The sequence below is a fragment of the Penicillium subrubescens genome, assembly GCF_028828155.1.
Source record: "Penicillium subrubescens strain IBT 31985 chromosome Unknown utg000004l_segment0_segment0, whole genome shotgun sequence".
In the NCBI taxonomy this organism is placed as follows: Eukaryota; Fungi; Ascomycota; class Eurotiomycetes; order Eurotiales; family Aspergillaceae; genus Penicillium; species Penicillium subrubescens.
Window position 1 is genome coordinate 3,276,420 of NW_026643154.1, and position 21,960 is coordinate 3,298,379.

General features: G+C 50.0%; 8 protein-coding genes across 8 annotated transcripts; 4 read left to right on the forward strand and 4 right to left on the reverse strand.

Annotated features, from left to right (window-relative positions):
- Positions 1-35: 35 nt before the first annotated feature.
- On the forward strand, positions 36-4,351 carry bud4 (uncharacterized protein; the record flags this gene model as incomplete). The annotated part of the gene is made up of 4 exons (XM_057152157.1): positions 36-125; positions 187-2,923; positions 2,980-3,674; positions 3,734-4,351. 4 exons carry the CDS (start codon positions 36-38, stop codon positions 4,349-4,351), a joined length of 4,140 nt encoding a protein of 1,379 aa, XP_057009962.1.
- A 1,040-nt stretch (positions 4,352-5,391) lies between these two features.
- Positions 5,392-6,367, forward strand: N7473_006218 (uncharacterized protein; the record flags this gene model as incomplete). The annotated part of the gene is made up of 2 exons (XM_057152158.1): positions 5,392-5,747; positions 5,833-6,367. 2 exons carry the CDS (start codon positions 5,392-5,394, stop codon positions 6,365-6,367), a joined length of 891 nt encoding a protein of 296 aa, XP_057009963.1.
- A 183-nt stretch (positions 6,368-6,550) lies between these two features.
- Positions 6,551-8,473, reverse strand: N7473_006219 (uncharacterized protein; the record flags this gene model as incomplete). The annotated part of the gene is made up of 1 exon (XM_057152159.1): positions 6,551-8,473. One exon carries the CDS (start codon positions 8,471-8,473, stop codon positions 6,551-6,553), a length of 1,923 nt encoding a protein of 640 aa, XP_057009964.1.
- Positions 8,474-9,162: 689 nt separating this feature from the next.
- N7473_006220 (uncharacterized protein) lies at positions 9,163-11,237 on the reverse strand (the record flags this gene model as incomplete). Its single annotated transcript, XM_057152160.1, has 6 exons — positions 9,163-9,693; positions 9,753-10,267; positions 10,330-10,502; positions 10,562-10,635; positions 10,690-10,794; positions 10,842-11,237. 6 exons carry the CDS (start codon positions 11,235-11,237, stop codon positions 9,163-9,165), a joined length of 1,794 nt encoding a protein of 597 aa, XP_057009965.1.
- A 499-nt stretch (positions 11,238-11,736) lies between these two features.
- Positions 11,737-12,819, forward strand: N7473_006221 (zinc-binding alcohol dehydrogenase family protein; the record flags this gene model as incomplete). The annotated part of the gene is made up of 1 exon (XM_057152161.1): positions 11,737-12,819. The coding sequence occupies one exon, from the start codon at positions 11,737-11,739 to the stop codon at positions 12,817-12,819; it is 1,083 nt and encodes a 360-aa protein (XP_057009966.1).
- Positions 12,820-15,357: 2,538 nt separating this feature from the next.
- On the reverse strand, positions 15,358-17,044 carry N7473_006222 (putative carboxylesterase; the record flags this gene model as incomplete). Its single annotated transcript, XM_057152162.1, has 2 exons — positions 15,358-15,615; positions 15,686-17,044. The coding sequence occupies 2 exons, from the start codon at positions 17,042-17,044 to the stop codon at positions 15,358-15,360; spliced, it is 1,617 nt and encodes a 538-aa protein (XP_057009967.1).
- Positions 17,045-17,722: 678 nt separating this feature from the next.
- Positions 17,723-19,843, reverse strand: N7473_006223 (SET domain-containing protein; the record flags this gene model as incomplete). The annotated part of the gene is made up of 3 exons (XM_057152163.1): positions 17,723-18,231; positions 18,313-19,669; positions 19,730-19,843. The coding sequence occupies 3 exons, from the start codon at positions 19,841-19,843 to the stop codon at positions 17,723-17,725; spliced, it is 1,980 nt and encodes a 659-aa protein (XP_057009968.1).
- Positions 19,844-21,290: 1,447 nt separating this feature from the next.
- On the forward strand, positions 21,291-21,935 carry N7473_006224 (mitochondrial 54S ribosomal protein uL14m; the record flags this gene model as incomplete). Its single annotated transcript, XM_057152164.1, has 4 exons — positions 21,291-21,305; positions 21,362-21,446; positions 21,529-21,753; positions 21,865-21,935. The coding sequence occupies 4 exons, from the start codon at positions 21,291-21,293 to the stop codon at positions 21,933-21,935; spliced, it is 396 nt and encodes a 131-aa protein (XP_057009969.1).
- Between the last annotated feature and the right edge of the window lie 25 nt (positions 21,936-21,960).

Below are 21,960 nucleotides of genomic sequence, written 5' to 3' on the forward strand. Positions count from 1 at the left end.
CATTGCAGCTTTAAAGACCAACCCACGTCATCGTCATGGCTAGTGGACTCGGTCAACGGCCACTCTCTGAAGTGAGCCCCATGGCTCAGCGACGCAATTCACCCAGCTGGAACCAGACAACAAAGGTATATCACGCGATTACTACGAGCGCATCGCCTTACGAACTGAACTAACACATCCCAATAGATGGCAAACGGCGAGTCCCCTGCCTACGATGTATCTCCTCTCAACAACAATGCCTCCCCCCGTTTCTTCTGGAAAGGCCGCGAATCTCCCTCTCCCTTCGCCAAGGGCTCCGAAAACCTTGCGCCATATGACCCTGAAGGTGTCTGCCTACCAACAAAGCGCCCGTCTCTCGAGGACCTCAAGCGCGCATCACGTGTCAAGAACTATAGCATGTTTCAGAGTGGCCAAGAGTACGACCCGGCGCAGGTCTCACTTCCTCACAGACCGCTGGCCACCGATCGATCACCACACCGAGACAGCCAAATGAACCTCGCAAAGTCTCAACTCCCCGATGAGTGTAACATGGATCCTCTACCACGACCGGTTTCACCCAGTAAAGATCAGCCGTCGCCAGGCAAGTCGTCGCTATCCAAGGGTAGTCGATATGGAAAAGGTTTCGACCCACAGAATGATATTTGGTCAGAGTATGACAGCGCTGGCCACCGACATGCGAAGAGTGTGACATTTGATGTTGCGCCTCCGCAAGTCAACGAGTATGAAATGCGCACCCCCGACCCAGCCTCTATTGCCTCGGGATCGCGTGAGAATAGTTATGACTCTGAAGAGGAAGGCGATGTCAGCTTTGACCATGACACTTCTTTTGAGCGCGATGACAGCTTCGATGCATCCCTTGAAGATATTGAGAAGACACCTGTTGTTCTCCCCGAGGACTGGCGGTTCATGACCCCTGACAGTGAGAACGGTGACGAAGAGTCCTTTGCCGAGTCTGTTGAGGATCATGTTGCCGAGGAGCGCCCTGTATCCCGTGAGGGCGAAAAGTCCAGCCACACGCGAGTCGAATCCCTCGACTCCGATGGAGAGCGGCGCCCACTGCCGCCATTGCCTTCACTGTCACGCCTATCTCTCTCGGGACCGTCTTCACCGGGAAAGCTTGCTGCCGCTTTCGAGCTGGGCAGTGCTGGTCACCGCTCTCTGCCTGTTGCGCCTGCCGCTGCCTCTTACAATAAAGCCGACATCAGCGGCGCCATGTCTCTCGAGGACCGGCTACGACTAATGATGCTCCATGAGCAGAAGGGTGAGGAGAAGACAGATGACGGAGAGACTATCGACGACGTGGCTGCAAAGGCATCTGAAAATGTTGACAACACTGGCATGCCTGCCGAGAACGAGGCTGAAGGCAACGAGCAGCCCAAGGATGACCTGTTTTCTCCTCCTCGCATCTCTCGTGACTCAATCCTGAGAGATATTCGGAAAGGCGAGAGCTACGATGATGAAGACGACATCTTTGGTGATGACTGCCAATTTGCCCCAAGTCCAGATCCGTACCAGCATTACGACCCCGATATCCCTATCCCTTCCTTGGAAGATGATGACGACGATGACGCTTCTAGCGTGATCATCAAGGAAGAAGCTCGTGATGATTCTCTCTACGCGATTACAGATTATTACCAGCATCTGTCTGATAACAGTCTCTCCTCCCGGGATCAACGTGCGACATACGATGATGACAGCAATTACTCGCTGCGATCTGCCGCTGAAGTCGCTAGCAACAATGCCGCCAGCAAGGGATCCGGCGAGTCCACCCCCACTGCCGAAGAGCCAAAGGAAGGTTTGCTCGATGGTTTGAAGTTGGAAGACCAGACTGCTGAGCCTCTCGAGACCCAGCCCCTTGACATGGCCTCAATCCGCCAGTCTCTTGGCCGTCCTGTGACTCCCGAGATTAAACAAGAGCCCATCTCTGAGCCATCCACTCCCGACTCTGTGATTCGTCATCCCATTGAAGATGAAGGAGAGCACGATGACGAAGGATACGAGGAAGACAACGTCAGCTCTTCAGACGAGTCTATCCCCGAGCCTGTCGCCACTATCCGTGCCCCTGGCGCTGGACTCAAGACCCGACCATCGCTCACCCCCGCAGATATGGAGTCGATGGCTGCTACTCGCCGCAAGATCAGTGGTCAATACCCGCCTCCCATGCCAACACTGACAAAGCAGATCTCGAACGAATCCGAGAAATCTGATCGCGAGGACAAACCCAGCGACCTCCCACCTCAGCTTTCCTTGCCGTCCAACCTCACTCAACGACAGGCCAGCCTGATGCAATTGGATATTCCGTTCAGCATTCAGGAGGAAAGTCTTGGCTCTGGCCTGAGCAAAGAATTCGATCGCGTCATCGAGTCCCAAAAGGTTGCGTTCGAACTCGCTCTTTCCCAGCTTTCCTCTTGCCCTCAGCCGGTCCCCAGGGCTCAAACCCAGCCGGCCCCACAAACCCCAGGACATTCCAGCTCAGACAATGCATTGAAAGCAGCCACTAATAGTCTTCATTACAAACAGAGAGGCTACCTCATGAGACAAAACACCAAGGTTGTCATTGCTAGCAACCGAAACGAAGAGGAGCCCGCCCTGGCCGCCGATCAGGACACTGCGGATCCTCGCGGTACTCGTTCGGCTGGCTCTTCTCCTCGCAAAGCCAGCCAGCAGACATGGACAACAGTTCCCTGGAATGGCCAGGCTCGCCGGCCTAGTGTGAAGCTGGCGGGCGCCATCCCTAAGAAGAAGCCCGTTCCCGGATCTGTTCCTCCTCTCCCTGGCCAACCCAGCAATGTGCAAGAGGCTCCTGCAACCATTGACGAGAACGAGCCTCTTGTGACCGAAACATATGAAGAGGGAGAAGAGCGCGGTCGACTGTTTGTCAAGGTTGTCGGCATCAAATACCTTGACCTGCCTATGCCCCGTGGTACGAGTTAAATCCCTGCTCATTGGAGTGAAATTTTCATGCTAATTTAACTACAGGTGAACGATCTTACTTTGCGCTTACCCTAGACAATGGTCTTCATTGTGTGACAACCTCGTGGCTCGAACTGGGCAAGTCTGCTCCTATCGGACAGGAGTTTGAGCTTATTGTGCAAAACGACCTAGAGTTCCAACTCACCCTGCAGATGAAGGTTGATGAGAACAAGTTCTACCCACAAGAGATTCCCGGATCTCCTCGCCAGAAGACGTCCGCTCTCAGCCGTGTCTTTGCCTCGCCTCGCCGCCGCAAAGAGCTTGACATGAAGCAGCAGATGCAGTCACAACAGCAAAAGGCCAACAATGTCAATGCTCCTGTGTACGAGAGACTACGCAACCTGGTTGCCCGCGACGGCAGCTTTGGACGTGCTTACGTCGCATTGAGTGATCACGAGAAGATGGCCTTTGGTCGCCCCTATACCGTCGACATTGCTTGCTTCAACGAGTGGGCGGTGGATGAGCAACCCAGCAGTGTGAAGAGCAAGAAGAGCGCAACCAGCGTGACCGCCCAGCGCCGGCCTCCTTACAAGATTGGAAAGCTGGAGCTGCAGTTGCTGTTTGTTCCCAAGCCCAAGGGCAGCAAGGATGAAGACATGCCCAAGAGCATGAACGCTTGTATTCGCGAAATGCGCGATGCTGAGAGTCTTGCCGCTCGTTCCTGGGAAGGATTCCTTTCACAGCAAGGTGGAGACTGTCCTGTAAGTTATCAACCTCTCCCACAATAACTCTCGCACTGTATATACTAACGATGCTACAGTACTGGCGCCGCCGCTTCTTCAAGCTCCAGGGCTCGAAACTGACCGCATACCACGAGACTACCCGCCAGCCACGTGCTACCATCAACCTGGCCAAGGCCTCGAAACTCATTGACGACCGACCCTCCTTGACTCAAAGGGAGACCAGCACTAAGGGTGGTGGTCGCCGCAAGTCTGCCTTTGCCGAAGAGGAGGAGGGTTACATGTTCGTCGAGGAGGGATTCCGTATCCGGTTCGGTAATGGTGAAGTGATCGACTTCTATGCGGATTCAGCCGCGGAGAAGGACGGTTGGTTGAGAGTTATGTCTGAGGCCGTCGGCAAAGGGTCATCGACTGGCAGTGGTGCGATCAAGCCTTGGGCTGACCTAGTTCTCAAGCGTGAGAGCAGCATGAAAGCTCGACGTAAGACTGCGGACCGCTTTCCTCCCAGCGGTATTCCTGTTGCTTCAGCATCCCCAGTCGGAAAACGCCCCAGTGGAGTTGGAGCACCACCAGCTTCTGCAGGTAATGGGGCGCAGGCGTCCCAGTCCCCCCGGCCCCGACACAAGCACACCTTCTCTCAACCCGAGCTGCCGAGTGCCGAAGCTCGCCGCCAGAAGACCCGCTCCCTCATGTTCTAAGGAACTATCCGAATGACCGCTATGAACAAAACCTTCACTTCCTTTCTCCTGGACATGATGCCAAGTTGTCACAATAACCTTTTTGATTCCCCTTTGTGGATGTCCGTCCATACCACCATTCTCCCTCTGCCTTGGAGAGCCCATTTCCTTTTCTGTCATCCGGTCTTGACTTTACTCCACGGTGCTGGCGTGTACGATGCAATCCTCTTTCTTGTGTTTTCTTTTTGTCTGTTTTTTTGTTGTCATCTTCACCAAGGCTTTGTGCATGCAGCAATGCTATGACCCCCGGACTACAGGACACCTCCAGATGATTTCCTTTTCGAGATCCTGTTGTACTTTTAATGAGACATGCCTTCTGGTTTTTCTTCGCTTCATGAGTTGATAGTTTTTCTGTTTACAAATTTGATTGTTTTTGGATCGATAATCTGCCATGGAACTCTATTACTAGTAGACATGCGGATTGTGACTTGATAATTGGGTATCGTCGATGATTCAAATTCATTGCTCTATTCCCGGCCCTGAGCTCTTCCACGTCTCTACACATGACAACGACCGTATCTATTATTCAAACGGGCCTCTGCCAAGGATATTATGGATGCTCGAGTACCACAATTCAATCTTTCAAAATAGACAAAAGGGCTGCAGTTACCTGACTACATTGTAGTGTCTTCGTCAAAATTGGGATGTCGTGCTGCAACGTGCAATCGGGCATCACCTACCCTCAATTGATTACGAATCACTCATAGATGTCGTACAAGATGCCATCATCGGCAGCCAATTAATAATTGAAATCCGCGATATAAACCAGTATCACATGGATGTTGTACGTGTCATCTGCTCGATCTCAAAACGTACGACAGCCAATTTATCAGCATTTCTTCATGTCAGACCAATATTGCGTGCTGCTCTGACAAATGGAAGCATTCACCCCGCACGAGCGAACTATAAAACCACAACAATGAATTCTCACGATCGCCTATGCCAGAGATAGCTTACAGACAATCTAATTTAATTCAACGAGTATCATCTCAGTCATCACTATGGCAGCAGCAGCCGTTCAATCATCTACCGGGCTCGGCCCCAATCTGGCACAGAAGCCATCAGTCTTGGTTTCCGACAAGCCTCATCACGTCCAAACGACTCTCAACTTCCTCAAGGAGAACGAAGATGGATCTCCACCTAGTCCGAGCTATGTGGGTAAGCCCGAGACATACGAGAAGCCGACTGTTCAAGTCGCAACTACTGTTCACGATATCAGTGGCCACGAGCTAGACTATTCCCTGGATAGCCATGGGTTCCAGCTTTACTATCACAAGAGCAAGGAGATTGACTTCATTGACGACGAGAAGATTAAGAGGGAATATTACCCCGAGACAGAGCAGTTGTTGAAGGATGCGTACGTGTTCCGCTGTTAGGTGGATTGTCACTCTAAAATCCCTTCATTCTGTTCGATCACAATTCTGACTCATACATACATACAGTACGGGTGCTTCCAAAATCTTCATCTTCGACCATACTATCCGCCGTCCAGCAAAGGACGGTTCACCTCCAAATACCCTCCGCGGACCTGTCCAGCGCGTACACATCGATCAATCCTACTCCGCATCCAAGAACCGAGTCTCCCACCACCTCCCTGACGAGGCACCCGAACTCCTGAAAGGGAGATACCAGATCATCAACGTCTGGCGACCTATCAAGACGATTCTGAAAGATCCCCTCGCAGTCGCTGACGCACATACCGTCCCGGACAGCGATCTGATTCCCATCGGACTGATCTATCCGGACCGGGCGGGTGAGACTTATGGTGTGAAGCCCGATCCGAATATCAAGTGGTATTATCGCTATGGACAGACTCCTGATTTGGTGACATTGATTAAATGTTTTGATTCGAAGACGGATGGGAGGGCTCGGCGTGTGCCGCATACGGCGTTTGTGAATCCTGAGACAGAGGGTGAGTCTGGGAGGGAGAGTATTGAGGTGAGGGCGTTGGTTTTTCATCCGGATGATCGTGAGTAGTAGGTAGATTTATTTTTTGGTTAATTAATTGATGGGTATAAGGATTCATGAGTTGTACCAAATTGAGCAAGATTGACATTTCATCATAATATTGAGCCACTGCTATTTTCCGTTTCGGAATGGCAGGGAGTAAAAGATACAACATCGCATATTGAATGTGCAAAAGCCATTTCTTTCAATAATCTATTTTCCGGCAACTTCCTTCACAGCAGCGACGATATCGTCGGGGCCGAGACCTTGGGCGTTGATCTGCTCGTAAAGACCGCCACAGCCCTCCTTAACAGCGCCCATGGTCTTGTACTTGGGCGTGAGCTTGCGCTCCAGAAGCTGGGAGCCGAGGCGAGAGCCGAGACCAGTCTTCTGAGCGATAGATTCAACGACAAGGACAAATGGAGTAGAGCCGTAGATACGGATAGCATCCTCGTCGACGACGTTTAGGGTCGGCTTGTTGATCAAACCGACATCAAGACCGTCTCTGCGCAGACGCTCAACGGCATCGAGCGATCGGTAGACCATATCACCATAGGTGACGATATAGCCGGCGGTACCCTTGCGGATGACTTCTTCTTTACCAGGCACAAACTTGTAGCCCTCGCCATAGAGCTTCTGGTCAGTGCCCTCCTTCAGGATATAAGGCACCTTGGCGCGAGTGGAGAAGATGAATCGCATGCCCTGGTCCCAGAAGACCTTGCTCACGACGGCCTTCATCTGCTCGCCGTCAGCAGGGAAGTACAGCGAAGTCGTCTCGGCATCCATGAGGCCATTATCGGCAAAGAAGTGGTTCAGGCCAAAGTGACAGGTGTTGTCCGCCATCTCGTCAACACCGCTGTGCGAGAAGTGGGAGAGAACGGTGCAGTTGTTCAGACGGGCCATGGTAATCTCGGAAACACACATCTCCAGGAAAGCAGAGAAAGTGGAAAAAACACCTTGACGCTCGCCATTGCTGCCAAAGCCGAAACCGGCAGCTGCTGAGAAGTTGCCACGCTCCATGACACCAGAGGGGATGAAGACCTCCGGGTGCTGAGCCCCAATGGCTTTCAGGCCGGTAGAACCAGCGAGATCCGAGTCAATCACCATGACACGGCGAGCCGCTTCTTCTTTGCTAAGGCCATCAAGAATTGAGTTGACAGCCTCGCCGAAGATGACACGGTTGGCACCCTTATCCTTGGTGGAACCTTCGTACTGGTGGGGATTGGATCGGGCCTTAATGTCATCGTAGAAAGCAAGCTGCTCCTTGCTGTATCCCCGCTTTGTGAGGTACTTGCGGGCGATATCGACAGTGATAACGTCGTGTGCGTGAGTTTCACCTTCAATTCCCTCGATACCAGCTGCCATTTTTCGGTTGATGACAACCGCAGCAGGGCCCTTGTGGTTGATGACTTCGGCGACCGCCGGGTACAGAGAGTCCAGATTCTCGCCCTCTGCGCGAACAACGTGCAAGCCGTGACCCTCAAGGGTCTTAGCAATATCATAACCCTTCAGATACTGGGAAGGGTGACCAGCAATTGTGACATCGTTGTTATCAATGAACAGCTTGACGTTGAGGTTGCGGGCGACCGCAATACGCGCAGCCTCAGCGTCATTTCCTTCCTGCTGCGAACCATCAGAGCCCAGCATCAGGACATTCTTATTGTTGTTGGCCATCGCAATACCGTTGACCATTCCCCACATGTGTCCCAGACGACCGGAGCTGAACTTGATGCCGGGCGTGAGGCCCAGCTCGGGGTGACCGGGGAGTTTCGAGTTGGCATCGCGGTAGTTGAGGAGGTGTTCAGGGTCAATCTTGCCGTCCATGGCAGCTAGAAGATACTGTGTGGCGACACGGTGGCCGGCCTCATCGTAAAGTGCGTCGACAAAGCCATTGGGGTTCGCATTGATCATGGCAAGTAGAATGCAGACTTCCGGGGCTGTGTCGAAGGGGCCACCGGTGTGGCCCGACACGCCTCGAGCAGCACCGGTCGCGGTGAAAGCAATGATGGCATCACGGAAGATGTTGATGTTATGCTGGAGATCGCTCTTCTGGTCAGCAGTGAGGGTGTTACTCTTGGGGTCAAGTTTCAGTTGCTTGAACTGCTTGAGATCGACGGGGAATTTGTTGCCGCTCATGATGGTGGTGAGTAGTAGATAGGATTCGATGGATTGAGAGGGACTCTTCAAGAGGAAGAGTTGATTATTTCAGGGGAAAGAAGTTTCTTCTGCCTTTGAAACCAGTCAAGAGCAGCGAAACCGGATGGAAATCCGTTGGCCACCAAAGGAGGGGTGTTGACGTCATGGGCAAAGGTGGAGGGACTTTTGGTTTTGCTACAAGAAATTACCATTGCTCTTACATAATTGCATATTTACGGTCAAGGAACAGCTATCAGTGTGGATATTGATAGATTGAATTCATCATAGCTGGAACTTATGTATCTGGGAGCTTCAATTGCTTCCACGCGAGTTGGAACTCGTTCTAATCATTCTACTGTATGAGTCGAAGCTCTACTTGAGAAACGACAATTGCAATTCAGAAATTGATCGCTAAATATTCGTTGTTCTTTTTCATCCCCAGCTAATAGCCACAGAATCAAAATAATCTAATTCCTGTCTAAAAATCTCCGATATCCCTTATACGGACGACGCCTCATCCGCCTGGTGCCGTAAAGCGGGTCAGTGAGGCTCTATGGTGGGACACGATCGTCCCAACATGATTATTGTACAAAATTCCTTGGCTTTACGCCTAGAAGTAAAATTTTTGTGATTAAAAAGTAAGACGCTATCCAAATTGAATTTTATTGCTTGAAATTATCACATCTCAATCAAATAAATGGAAGAACCAAGCAGCTAGCATAGTCACCACCCGTATAGATCGTGTGCTTCCCCCGATTTTCATCCACTGGTTCCTTCAACCTCATCATCTCTACCTCTGGTAGCGACATATCATGCCCAGACACACGAAGTACCAATCCCTCTCCAGCCTCGAATACCATTCCAACCGGCCATATGGGAATGAGCAACGGAACAACCGCATCAACAGGAATAGGCTCCCGTCGATCATGGTCATACACCGGGAACTCATCATCGTTCTGTCGAGGACGGAGACTGACATGGTGAGATGCTCGAAGCATTCCTTGCTGCCCGAGATGTTTGGCGATATTGACATCGGGGACTTCTGGTTGGGGCTTCGGCATTGGTGACCAGTTCAGGGATTCGAGGAGCTTGCCTGATGCAGAGACTTTGCGAATTTGCACCACCACGTCCATTTCGTCGGACGAGTTGCAGGACATGTATAGTTTTACAAAGGGACGGCCACAGAGCTCTGTGTACTTATCGAAATGTAAAACAAAGTCCTGGGGGGAAGGTGCTGTTAGTGATGTTGAACTAAGTTGCTGAAGTGTATAGGACTTACCGAACAATCGCTCAGTGAATGACTCTCGTGTGCAACGAAACTGGATACAGCAGGCTGTGCAGAAACCAAAGCCTTGTTGCTTGCATCCAGATAGTACCGAACGCTATGTTGAGACGCAGGCGGCCATTGCTTCTCAGGACGCTCCTCTACTGTCTTCGCATAGCTCCCATCGTACCCAATAAGAGTAAGTCTAACTCTGGGCATTTCAGTTTCCCACCCATTTTGAAGTCCTTTAGCGTAAAAGTCATAGAAGCGCTGCAAATCATCCATGGCTTCTGGTCGATACAAATCGTGCCATTCCTGGGATGCATGAACTCGAAACCATTTGCGGGAGGTCTGAGCAGTTTCGAAGGTATGGAATGAACCTTCGCAGTGAAGGCCGGTAGAGTAGGAAGCTGTCAGATACATTGGAATGTTGTGGATATTCTCCGGTTTGATCTTTTTGGCGTCCCAATAGTCATCAAAGAGTAGGCGTTGCCGCACCATGGCACCGATATTTTCGATATTTTCAAAGCCTTATAAGATCACGCAATCGTTTTAGCTACTTGCTTCCTCATGGTAAGATTGGATAGCATACCTGCAAATCCACGCGTGATAAACTCGCTAAATCCTGCGTTGGGAATTCCCCCTCTTATCAAATTATGTGCATATGGGTCGGTCATGCACTCCCATGGAGCAATTGCTTTGAGATTTGGGTGAGTGAATCGAGAGGCAAAATTGATCTGCGAAATTGCAAGCCAAGAATTTCCCCTATATCATCTTGTTAGTATATTTTTCTCGGTCGACTTCGTCGCCACCAAAGAACTCACATCATGACCACAGACCCGTTGCACCAGGGCTGCTTAGCTACCCATGTGATAGAGTCGTAGATGTCGGTAGCTTCCTATTAGACTGCATTAGCGTCCACACCTAGTATAGAATAACCATCAATAAATACCTGCTCGCCCCAGAAAGCAATATCTCCCTCCGAATGTGCACAACCCCGAGCATCAATATCAACAACAGCATAACCTCTGGCACACCAGTCCGCTGGGTTAGGACCCTAATTGATTGTCAGAAATACCCCGATTTCGATACAAGTAAAGATACCTCAAAGGTTTCATATCCACTCAAGTGTTGGTACGGAATCCCCATACGCCAAGGACCCATACGATCATAGTCTTGAGCACCACTTCCGACCTTTCCGTAGGGACTCCATGGAATGATCGCAGGAACCTTATTCTCTTCGTTCGATGGTCGAAAAACATCACCGTAGATGGTGACGCCATCTCTCATGGGAATTGCCCGATCATGCTCCCACGTCACATCAACAGAGAAAGCTTGGTATCCTGGTTCTTTGACATGGCCACGGGGTAGTTGATCAATTTTCCCGGGATGGAAACCGTTGTAAGTAAAAACTGGATGTTTACCAGGAGCAAGAAGGGGTGTATACACCAGGTCTGGGAATTGCTGTTTGAGCTTTTCTTGAACGGGAATTGTGGTCATCTTGTTGATGTTGAGTTTCAGGACATGCTAGAGTGAGGAGGAATGGGGATATCGCTCTGGATGGAAACAGGTTCGGATTTATACAGCTTTCTCTATGCTCGGATATTCCGGTCGGTAGGAATTGACGGCAGATCTATTCATTAGGCCGAGGCTTCTCAGTTTACATTGTTTCATTGAGAGGGGAAATGGAAACCTACTTTATTCTCAGGGAGCTAACTATGTTGCAATGTTGTAGTCAGCGGAACTTTTAACTGTAGCTGGTGGGGTCGTTTGGCGGGGTGCTGGGACGAAGCTCTAGTTAGAGAACTTGGAGTGGCCACAAATTGCCAGAAAGGAAACTTTACCGCAAGGTTCCTGAAATATAAATGATGGTTTTGGGGTTTCTCTTTCTCTGTTCGTCCAAAAAATCACATTTTGTCTATTTTCATACCCGGTTTCATACATCTCTATTCACTGCTCTGCCGTCAGGGTATCTTTTTCCACGCATTGAGCCTCAACAATGGCTACCAAGCTTTACAACGTCGGTTTAAATGTTGATGAAAATTTGACCTTTGGCGTTTTTCGAGATGAGAACATACCCACACCAGGCGATGACGAATTGCTCATTGAAACTCTTTACTCTGGAGCGAACCCGGCAGACATCAAGCATTCAACTCACCTTGGCATATATCCTACACGACTTGGCTACGACTTCTTCGGCAAAGTGATCAAGGCTCCCTCAGGATCAGCTTTTCACGTTGGAGATAGCGTGGCCGGATATACTCCAACAGGAATAGGTCGACCGGCCAAGTACGGCACGCATCAGAGCTACTTGGTCTGTCCTGAAAAGATGGCATTTGTGGTTCCTGAGAATCTCCCTCCGGATCATGCTGCATGTTTGAAAGTGGTTGCGATGACGGCAGCGGATGCACTGTACAACTTGTTCAAACTTCCTCTGCCTGGCAAATCAACACAGGGGCTTCCTGGCAACATCACTGGCAAACCGCTTTTGATTTGGGGTGCATCCACTAGTGTGGGAATATGCGCTATTCAACTTGCAAAGGCTAGTGGGGTCTTCCCTATTCTCGTCTCAGCCTCGTCAGAACGACATGCTCTTTTATCAGAACTTGGTGCCACTTATTGTTTTGATTACAAGTCCCCTTCTGTGATTGAGGATATCAAAGCAGTGTTGAAGAACTGGGATTTTGACGGAGTCCCATACGCCTTCGATACCGTGGGAAGTCCAAGTGGGGTAGGATCAGCACAGATGGTGGCTTCTTGTGCCTCAGATGATGCTATCTTAGTCTCTGTTGTGGTTCAAAAGGACCGTCGTTTTCTGATGCCTTTGGCGGTGACCGATGAAGATGTCACATTGAGGATTCCGGGCGTTCCTCATCGAATAACAATTCCAGCACGGAAGGAGGACCATCAACGTGCACTGAATGCTCTTCAATGGGCAGTTAACAACTATGGATCCCAGTTTCGACTTGTCTCGGTCGATGTATTCAAAGGGCGAGCGGAGGATGCGCTCGTGGAGTTGAAGATTCTGGCTGATAAAGGCCGAGGTTTTGGGAAGCTGGCTATCATGCATCCACTTCAATGATGTTTTAAATAATTCCATGCAAATTGTTCAATGTGTTTCTATACTTCGTTGCTGCATCTGTCCTGGTCTCGACTCATGTTATTAGGTCGTTATATGAATTGATGTATAGGGTCTTCAGATAGATCAGATAGATGCCATTTGTCCTTTCGATCTACCCTTGATGGTGACAGATTAGCACCCCCGCAAAACCACAGGCTAGTAATCCCTCGATCAATCGGTGAACCGCTTTCGAGTCCACATTCTGATAGTTCGATCAGCGGGGTGATGTCGATCCGGAAGAGGCTAAGTGGAAAAAGCTTCCACTTCCGCTGAGTCATCTTTGTGGCTTCCACGCGAGCCCTGGGCCGTGAGAGGATCAGGAATTGCCCCGCCTTTGCTGTGGAGAGATCAGGAAGCCTTACTACGTAGTGAGAGCGTAGAGGTGTATGTAAGAGCTCAGACTTGCCGCATATACCCCACAAGATCGGGATTAATCCGAAATTAAGCAAATACCATCTTTAAGTGATCACTGGGTTCACCTAGCCGCCCTTTAGGATATTCACGTGGAGCCTACGACCGGAACGGTATGTCTCCTCGACCACATCTGAATGATAATATGCTATCATTTGGGGTCAGCATGGTTCCGTCACAAGCCGATGGCAGACATACTTATGACAGGAATAGCACTTGAAAGTATTGAGAGTTGATTCATGTAAGAAAAAGGAGAGATATTCCCGTTACAACGGCGTCCCGGTAGCCCTTCATCGAAGATCCATAATTCCATGCTCATAGATCACATTCCTTCCCTTTCACTCAAGCTTATCACCCTCTTCCCCCTTCCACCAAGTCCAAATGGTCTCGCCCCAAGCAATAAGCTCCATTATAGCGGTAACAAATGCAAGAGCAATGATTATCTTTTTCGTGTTTTCGCGAACCCCAATAGACTCAAAGGTCATGGCGAACGGTTTCCAAGCGTCATCGTCAGGAGTATTTTGGCTTTTTGCCTTCTCCATACGGATGGCATGTGTTGAGAAGGCTGAGGAGAGAGAATGTGGAGGCCGATATTGTCGAGATCGAAGTGAAAGATGAGCCACACGGGCGCAAAGTGTAGGTTGTGTTTGTGGTCGCGTCCATACTTGCTGTCTTGACAGTCTGAGGGGTAGGCGCAGGGCCCTGCTTGCTGGATTCATCTTGTGAAAATCTTGGGAAGAAGGAGAGATGTGTTTGTTGAGGTCTAAATGAGGTTGCGTGGGGGGCTGACTGCTTCAGGTGCGATGAGTCTGACGCTAGTCTGGAATAGGTAGGTGCAGGAACTGATCGAAAGGATAGATAGAGAGGCTAGTAAACATTAGTCTGGTTTGATTAGATTACTTAATCTTGAGTTTTCAAGCCCAGATTCCTCTTATATTGATGTTCAGAAATGATAAGCCAAACTAGGTAGGCCGCAGGATGTCTATACAAGATGTTGCGCGGTTCCGTTCGTCACATTACCCTAATTGGGAAACGGAAGTAGATACCTCCCTAAAATGAATGACGCGACTTGCGACCATTCAAAATGCACGCAGAAATCTAGCTTCTACATCATACCTACTCTGAATTTCCAAATGACCTCGCTTTCAGGCAAGAACAACTTAATCGAGGACATTCTGGAAAAGGCTGGAGCCATACGTACACTCCAGTCCTTTCGAATGATGGCCGGATATTCCTCTGGAGGGAATTTTGCCATAGGTCTGGCTGAGCTTATAGAAGCCGAACACTACATACGGAAGTTCTACCAATCTGAAATTTCGAGAGAGAGCAAAATTAAGAAGGCACGCGAGAACACTCCTAGCAGAAGCGATGCGACAATCAAGAAATTAAACCAAGAGCTTCAACATGCACGCAAGAATTACTGGGTCGCAGAGAGAATGTCGTGGGAATTTAGGGAAAGCTTTCGCCCCGGTCCATTCTTCAGGGGGTTCGATCTATGGCGCTCGAACCCTAGGTGGTATCTTCACCGGGTTCTTCGCGAGGACTGTGCGGGCAAAGGTGGCTGCTGTGGTCGAAGCTGCGGATGTTGTATTAAACGTCCGATGAGAGCAGACCGATTACTTGATGTTGGTCATTGCTCGAAGAAATGTGGCTGCTGTGAGAGAGCAAGGGGATTCAAGGCTCCCCCCGGTTTCGGAGAGGTAGAAGGGCAGGATGAAACGAGCAAATTTTGGAGGAGGATCGATAAAAATCAACAATGAAGTGATGAATGCTACTATGAAAAGGCGCTTATGAAGGCAATGGTGCTGGAGCTGGAGTCAGGGACGCTTAAAAATCCGTTTAAGTTGATTGATGAACGAGTACAATTCAAGATGGCATTTGGTTCATTGGATCCTCCACCATGGTCTACATGAGTTTGTGTTCATTGATTCGACCTGGAAGGTTGAGACAATGAAGATCTCTTGCGTCGTATTTCTAGCTGGATTTCTACCTTGCTATGTTAATGGAAGGACGACCGCTGAATTCCATGCTCAAGGACGAATGAATAGTGCTATAAGCTCGAATCCAAGCCTCAGGGATACAGCTCCCTCAAACTGGAATCTTCTTCCCTAGACTTTTCCAAAACTCGCACCTCTTATTCAGCTGTTCAAGCTTGACATTCTCAAATCCATGATCCACAATCACAAACTCCTCCCCAGTCCTCTGCAGCACTGGAACACCCGGCTCCGAGGAGTTCGTCAATTTATGCGCATTGGGATCCCCAGTCTGGAAGAAGCTCGCAAAGGCACCAGCATATCCCTGATAAACGACAGGATTCGTCGTTTGCACCACATTAATACGATTCCACTGTTCCAGGTTAGCCTCATTATCAAGAATGACCAGGTCATCTTCAACCCAGTCCAAGAGAATCATTTACGTAGATTGTATCACTCCCATGCGTCGCCGGCGAAATCGTATACTCCCCAACATACCCCTTCCTCTGGGCATCCCCCGCAACCCAATAAGCCGGACAAGCAAGAACAACATCCCTATAAATCAATCCCGCCCTTACATACGTCGTATTATACTCCACAATCGTCTCCGTGCTCCCATTGACAGGATAATACACATTCTCGACAAGATCAATCTGCTTGGCCGATAATCCGGGTAAAAACCCGGTAACCCAGTCGTGGAAACTCGCCAGCGAAGAATTGTACCCGTTCGTCGTGACGTCCTTCTGCAAGCCTGACGGCACGAAATTCTGTCCCTCGTGCGTATTATACATACCCCATACAAACTCTGTGTTCAATGTGCCGCTGCTGACGGCTTCGGTCAGCGTATCGGCTAGAAACTCGCCGTCGATGACGGGGGCCCATGTATACGAGCTGGTTGTCCATGTATTCTCTGTGTCGATGATGAGACTTGCATCGCGGATTTTTTGGGTATCGACCGATTTCAAACAGGACAGGACCTCGTGCGAGTTACCGGTTTCCACACACCCGGTTAAATTGGCGAGTTGGTTGTAGATAGCTTCCGCCTTGGGGGCGTTATAGGCATATGTCTTCGGCCAGAAAGGAGAGCTTGCGAGAGCTTTTGAGAAGAGCTTCGGATTGCCATTTCGACCGTTGGCTAGCACTTGTGCAACAACGGATCCTGCACCGGCTGATTGGCCCCAAATCGAAACATTGCGAGCATCACCGCCAAAATGGTGAATATTATTCTGCACCCATTTCAGTACGTATTGCTGATCGAGTAATCCGGGATTAAGATCCGAGGTAGAAGACTCCTTGATCGCCTTTCCAGGCAAGAACCCAAACGCATTGAGTCGGTAATTCGGATAAATAACCACATAATCATTCAACGTGCTCGCATTCAACACTGGGAACGAAGAAGGCGGCATCGTAAACGCCGCATCACCCTGGATAAACGCGCCACCGTAGAACACGACGAGTACCGGTCGGCGGATATCCTTGGATGTATCCCATGGTCGAGCGAAAAGACCGAGATACAGACAATCCTCCGTGCCATTGACGGTGCGCTGGGCGCACATATCGAATGTCTGATCTGTGTCGTAGGTGCCATTTGTAATTTTTAAAGGTGGTTGAGGAGCGCGAAATCGGTTTTCGCCGGTGGGAGGTGCTGCGAAGGGGATTTTACGGAAATATGAGAGGTTGTAGGTTGTGTCGTATTTGCCTTGGAAGGAGCCATAGTCCAGGTGTATTAGGGGGTTTTCGTAGGCGTTTGCTATCGTAGCAAGGGATGAGGCAGCAAGGAGAATGGTTGAGAGAAACCGCATTTTGAATGATTATGCGCTTGGAGTATAGTCTCCAGCTTCCAAGACGTGGATGATCTGATGGTCTTTGGTGACAAGGTCCTTTGCAGGAGGTCTATATAGTCTGTTCCCATTTGAGACCAGTCAATTCTCGCGAGAGAAAAGCCCGAGAAAAGGGTGCATGGTCCTTGGCGAGTCTACTCCAGTCATTCCTGTAGACGAGGGCCAAGCATCAGGATTTTGTTTTGCGGGCATGTCATTGGTGCAGTTATTCTTCACAGAGATCGCGGGGATACGATGCGGGGAGATGCGGAGAGTGACTCTTCGGTGTCGATCATCCCGATGGCGAGATCCGTCCGGATGAAAGGAAGATGGCATCATCATTGACAGTAGAAGATCTTCTTGGTTTCCAATAGTAGACGATCTCATTCATTCCAGATATGTCCGTGGTCCTGTCTACTTGAACTTTAGGACCTATGTCCCGAGGAGGATCCATAACATCCATAACACCCGTTGCAAAATACAAGAAATCCCTATAAATCCCGAAACAAATAAACAAGTCCTTCCATGCACCTAAAACCCTTTCAACACCGTATTCCCTGTGCAATGATGTGCATAAATGTTACAAGGTCCCATTCCTCGAGGCACACACCCAAACACCCTCTTCCTCGTAGATCCATTAAGATTAGACTGACATTCACTTTACATCGTCATTCGAAGGTCCCGGGTCCGCCGACGACTCGCACGCGTGTTGCGACGGGGCTCATTGGCATCACTAGTCGGCGTCTCGGTGCGTGCATCCGAGAGCTCTGGGGTAGGAGTGACGCCGAAGCTGATGCCCCGGTCTCGACGGGAGACACGCGCCTCGGAATCCGGAGACAGAAATCGGTGAATGGTGCGGTGATCCATGACTCGCTCTTCGCGATCAGCGCCCTTCTCAGTCTTCGGCCATTGGAAGCCGTAGATTTTGGAGTGTCGCTCGCATCGTGGACACTCGCGACGGGTCTGGTACGAGTTGGACTGTACGAACCATGACTCGCAGGTTTGGCAGTCGACCCATCGATCGTACTTTTGGGCGAGTAGTCGTGAGGTCTTGGTGTAATCGCCTGGGGATCGAGTGACAGGTACTTCTGTCTCAACTGAGGCGACGATAGCCCAGTTTCGCTTGCGCCGAGGCTTTCGCTTCTTCTCACCCAGGGTTTGCGCATCGTCTGGTTCAAATGAGTGTGATAAGCCTAAGATTTCACTGAGGGTGGGGCTACGTGGGAGGGAGATGGGTGTTTCTGGCTGACCTGTGATGGGGGTATCTGGACGACCCTCTCCTATTATAGTTTCTTGGGAAGGGTCGAGGCGGCTCGATTCCGCAGACTCTTCCGTCTTCACTTTAATTCCAGTCTCATCCACGGAGGTTGGGAGACTTGAGCTCGATGATTGACGGGATTCATCAGTAGAGCTTGGTGAGTGACAGTCAGCCGGGCCATCGGCTGCGGGATTGGTGATCGTAGTAGGATCAATGAGAGTGACTGCATCCGTGTCAATGACCGCGATATCAGTTTTGCTCTGTGATTGATTGGTTTGATTGGTTTCCTGAGTAGATGGCACTAATGTCTCAGGTGGAGATTGGACTCCTTCGGTCACAATGATCTCCTGTCTCAGTTTAGAGACCTGTCGGTCACCTGCAACGGAAATAGGGAGGACAGAAGTGTCGAGGTCGGACTCTGGAGTCAGAGGATTGTAGGACTCGGGAGTCGTAGTTGACTGGGCGGTAAGGTCTGCCATGCAGATCTCTTCGCGTAATTTCGAGGTCTGGCGATGGAACTTGGCTCGCTTGTTTGGAGTGGAGCAGACCGAGGAGAGATCCTCCGTGTCCGGGTCAGAATCACGTCGGCGCTTCTTGCTTCCCGATTTGTGATCCCCAGGGCCATCCTCGTCTAGTAAAATGGGAGAAGTTTCTTCGTCGTTCTCATCCGACTCCACCTGGGGTGACCAACCGTTCCGAACCGAGTGTTCACAGGTCATGCAAAGACACTCACAGTTGTCAATGCCAAAGTAATCCTCGCCGTAGGAGACCGTGATTTCTTCTCCTTCGTGGATGTCACGAGTAGCCATAACCGACATGCCCTCAGTCCCGCGAGTGACCAGGCGACCATTGGCGTCGCAATCATGGTTGGCAAAGCGAGCGGGCCCTAAGAAAAATGAGGGGGTCTTACGGCGGCTAGACATGACCACACTGAAATCCTTGCGGGTGAGGCCCAAGTCCATCTCCTCTTCTTTAGTCATAGCGACGAGGGTACCGGCGAGATATTTGATCTCCTGGCCAGCCTTGATAAACTTGCGGGCGCATATAGCGGCCTCGTGTTGTGTGATAATGTAGCGATTTGTGGTCGTCACTTCAAAAGGGCAGTCCGGGTGGTACATCTGGATGTACTTCCGGAGATGACGACGGAACCATTCTTTCTCTCGAGGGCTGGGCAGATTTGCCTGGTATTTTCGGAGGCCTGGCAATTCCAGCAGTTTGCGCTCCGCCGTAGGGATGTCCTTTGCGACGACAACATCGTGGAGGAGGATGTGGCCCACGTCGTCATCGTGGATGCCGCGGGCAGGGCCGTACTTGTTGCGATTCTTGCGTGTGGTGGTCCAGAAGTAGGCCTGTAGAAAGAAGTGGTCAGTATCGTGGCTCTGGGTTCCAAATGTGAGCTGAAGTCGTACGTGATCGACCAGCGCATCGGTTGCGACGTCGTCATAACTGGCCAATTTGGCCAAGGTCAGACGCTCGCGGCGTTCGGTCGCAGGAGAGCTGGAGCGTGCTTTTTTGGGCGGCATTGTTGCAGTCACATGTATGAGGAGGCACTCGGAGTGTGAGGGGGTTTGTTCTTTCAAAGTTTTGAGAGAAGGAGGCAGATTGCGCACGAGACGAGACCGATTGCGGAGACTCGAGGGAAGGGAGGAGAGCGTAAAGAAAAGAGGGCTGCTGGTGGGTGGGTCGAAGGATGGATTGAAGGAATGAACAAAGAAAGAGAACTATGTCGACACGGTAGGTGATGTAGACAGCATGGCGCGAGGTTAATCGCGAGGCCAATTGGTGCTGGAAAGGCAGCGCTGGAGTCCGGGTGAGGCCAAAGGGGGGAACTTTCAGCCAGGAACCATCATCCGCTCCGGTGGTTGCCCGGTTTTACACTTGAATTCTTTGTCTTATGGCCCCCTCCAGGCACTGCCACTTTCTGGCTCTTTTTTATTACGATTCGCCTAGTAAGTAGTACCTTTATTTTTATTTATTTGACATTGATATCTCAAATTGGTAACCTGTAAACATCCTGACACGCGACTATCAACGCTAACTCCGCGCGTTGCCGCGTACAACAATCTCCCGAGTGGCCTTGCCGCAAGGGTCCTACTCTCACAAGAGTATAAGGTTCCTTGAGTATATATTCTCCGAGAATTGAGATAGACTTTATTTTGTCGGTTGAAATTTTCTAGTAATATGTGCAATAATATGCGAGATTCCTATACTCAATGAGTTGGTTCGTTTTTTAGAGCAGGATCTTGTGCTAGGGTCTATAGTATAGTACGTACTGTCCATGAATTCAAGAATGATATTCCAATCTCAAAATCGGATAGAGTTTTCATTTGCTCGAATTACAGGATAAATGAATATAGACTATTCTTGCCACTGTCTTGTCCCCATAGATATACATACCACACACCAAGGACCACGCGGCATCCCTCAGCCGCATGTGGGTTTCCTGTCTACAGTTGTACACTCTGCGTTTCCCTACAGTGGTAGAATCTTCTACCATGCATATATATCCATATCTAGGGTTAATATTTAAAAAGTATGGAATGGCAAGTAATGGTCATTTCATAGCTGCATTTCTCTTGGTTTCTTATCATGATACAGCATAACTCGAGAGACACCGTGACTTGGCGTGTGCAACTATGTTGGTATATACCTAGTTGCTAGTATATATCGTGGTTCACAATCACCTCTGCATTCGACATCAACAAGTGGTTTCTTTCAACGAGATAACTACATATAACAGGAATCATAATCAAATCTAAAATATTTATTCAACAATAATCAAAACACCTTAAATGTCATATCATGATACTGTATAGATCCAGGCAACGCCATTCATCCTCGGAGAAACTCTCCAAACCGGGAAAGCCCCGTTCCGCCCTCCGCCCACGGCTCCGACACGCCGAACAAATTGTGGTGATACAGACCCGAGCGGCGCATAACGAACATATTCAATCCCTCAATGCACCCACAATGATCCAACTAAAGGTAGTACCCACACCCACAAGCTCAATGCCACTCCCAACTAACAATCCCTTGTGCAGACATTACTCACCTGCATCGACAACTCAGGCGCCTCAGTCGTCGAGTGCGTCAACGTGCTGAAGAAGAAGCGGCCCGCGACAATCGGTCAGTCCAGCCCGAAACCAACACACACACACCCTCTCTTTCTGCAGGAAATAGTCATGCTAATTTTGTTGGGTTTGTGTAGGTGACCGGATAGTCGTCGTCGTCCAGAAGCAGCGAGCCGCTACATCGGAGGGAACCAGTGGCACAGCGCTCGCGAACAAGGTTCGACGTGGAGACATTCGGCATGCGGTTGTTGTCCGTGTGAAGAAGGAGTTGCAGCGGGATGATGGGACTGTTGTTCGGTTTGGAGATAATGCCTGTGTGTTGGTGAATAAGGCTGGTGATCCTATTGGGACGAGAATGAACGGTTAGTGGTCCTATTCCCCGAGGACGAGGATGGAATGCCCAACATCATCAGCGTGGATTGGCTGGGTTCCTACGAGGGTTTACAGCATACTGACATTCTCTTCTTCTACAGGTGTCGTCGGACAGGAACTGCGCGGCAAGCAGTGGTCCAAGATTTTGTCTCTGGCTCCAGTGCACGTGTAACATCTACCCTAGGGAAATTGGGCTG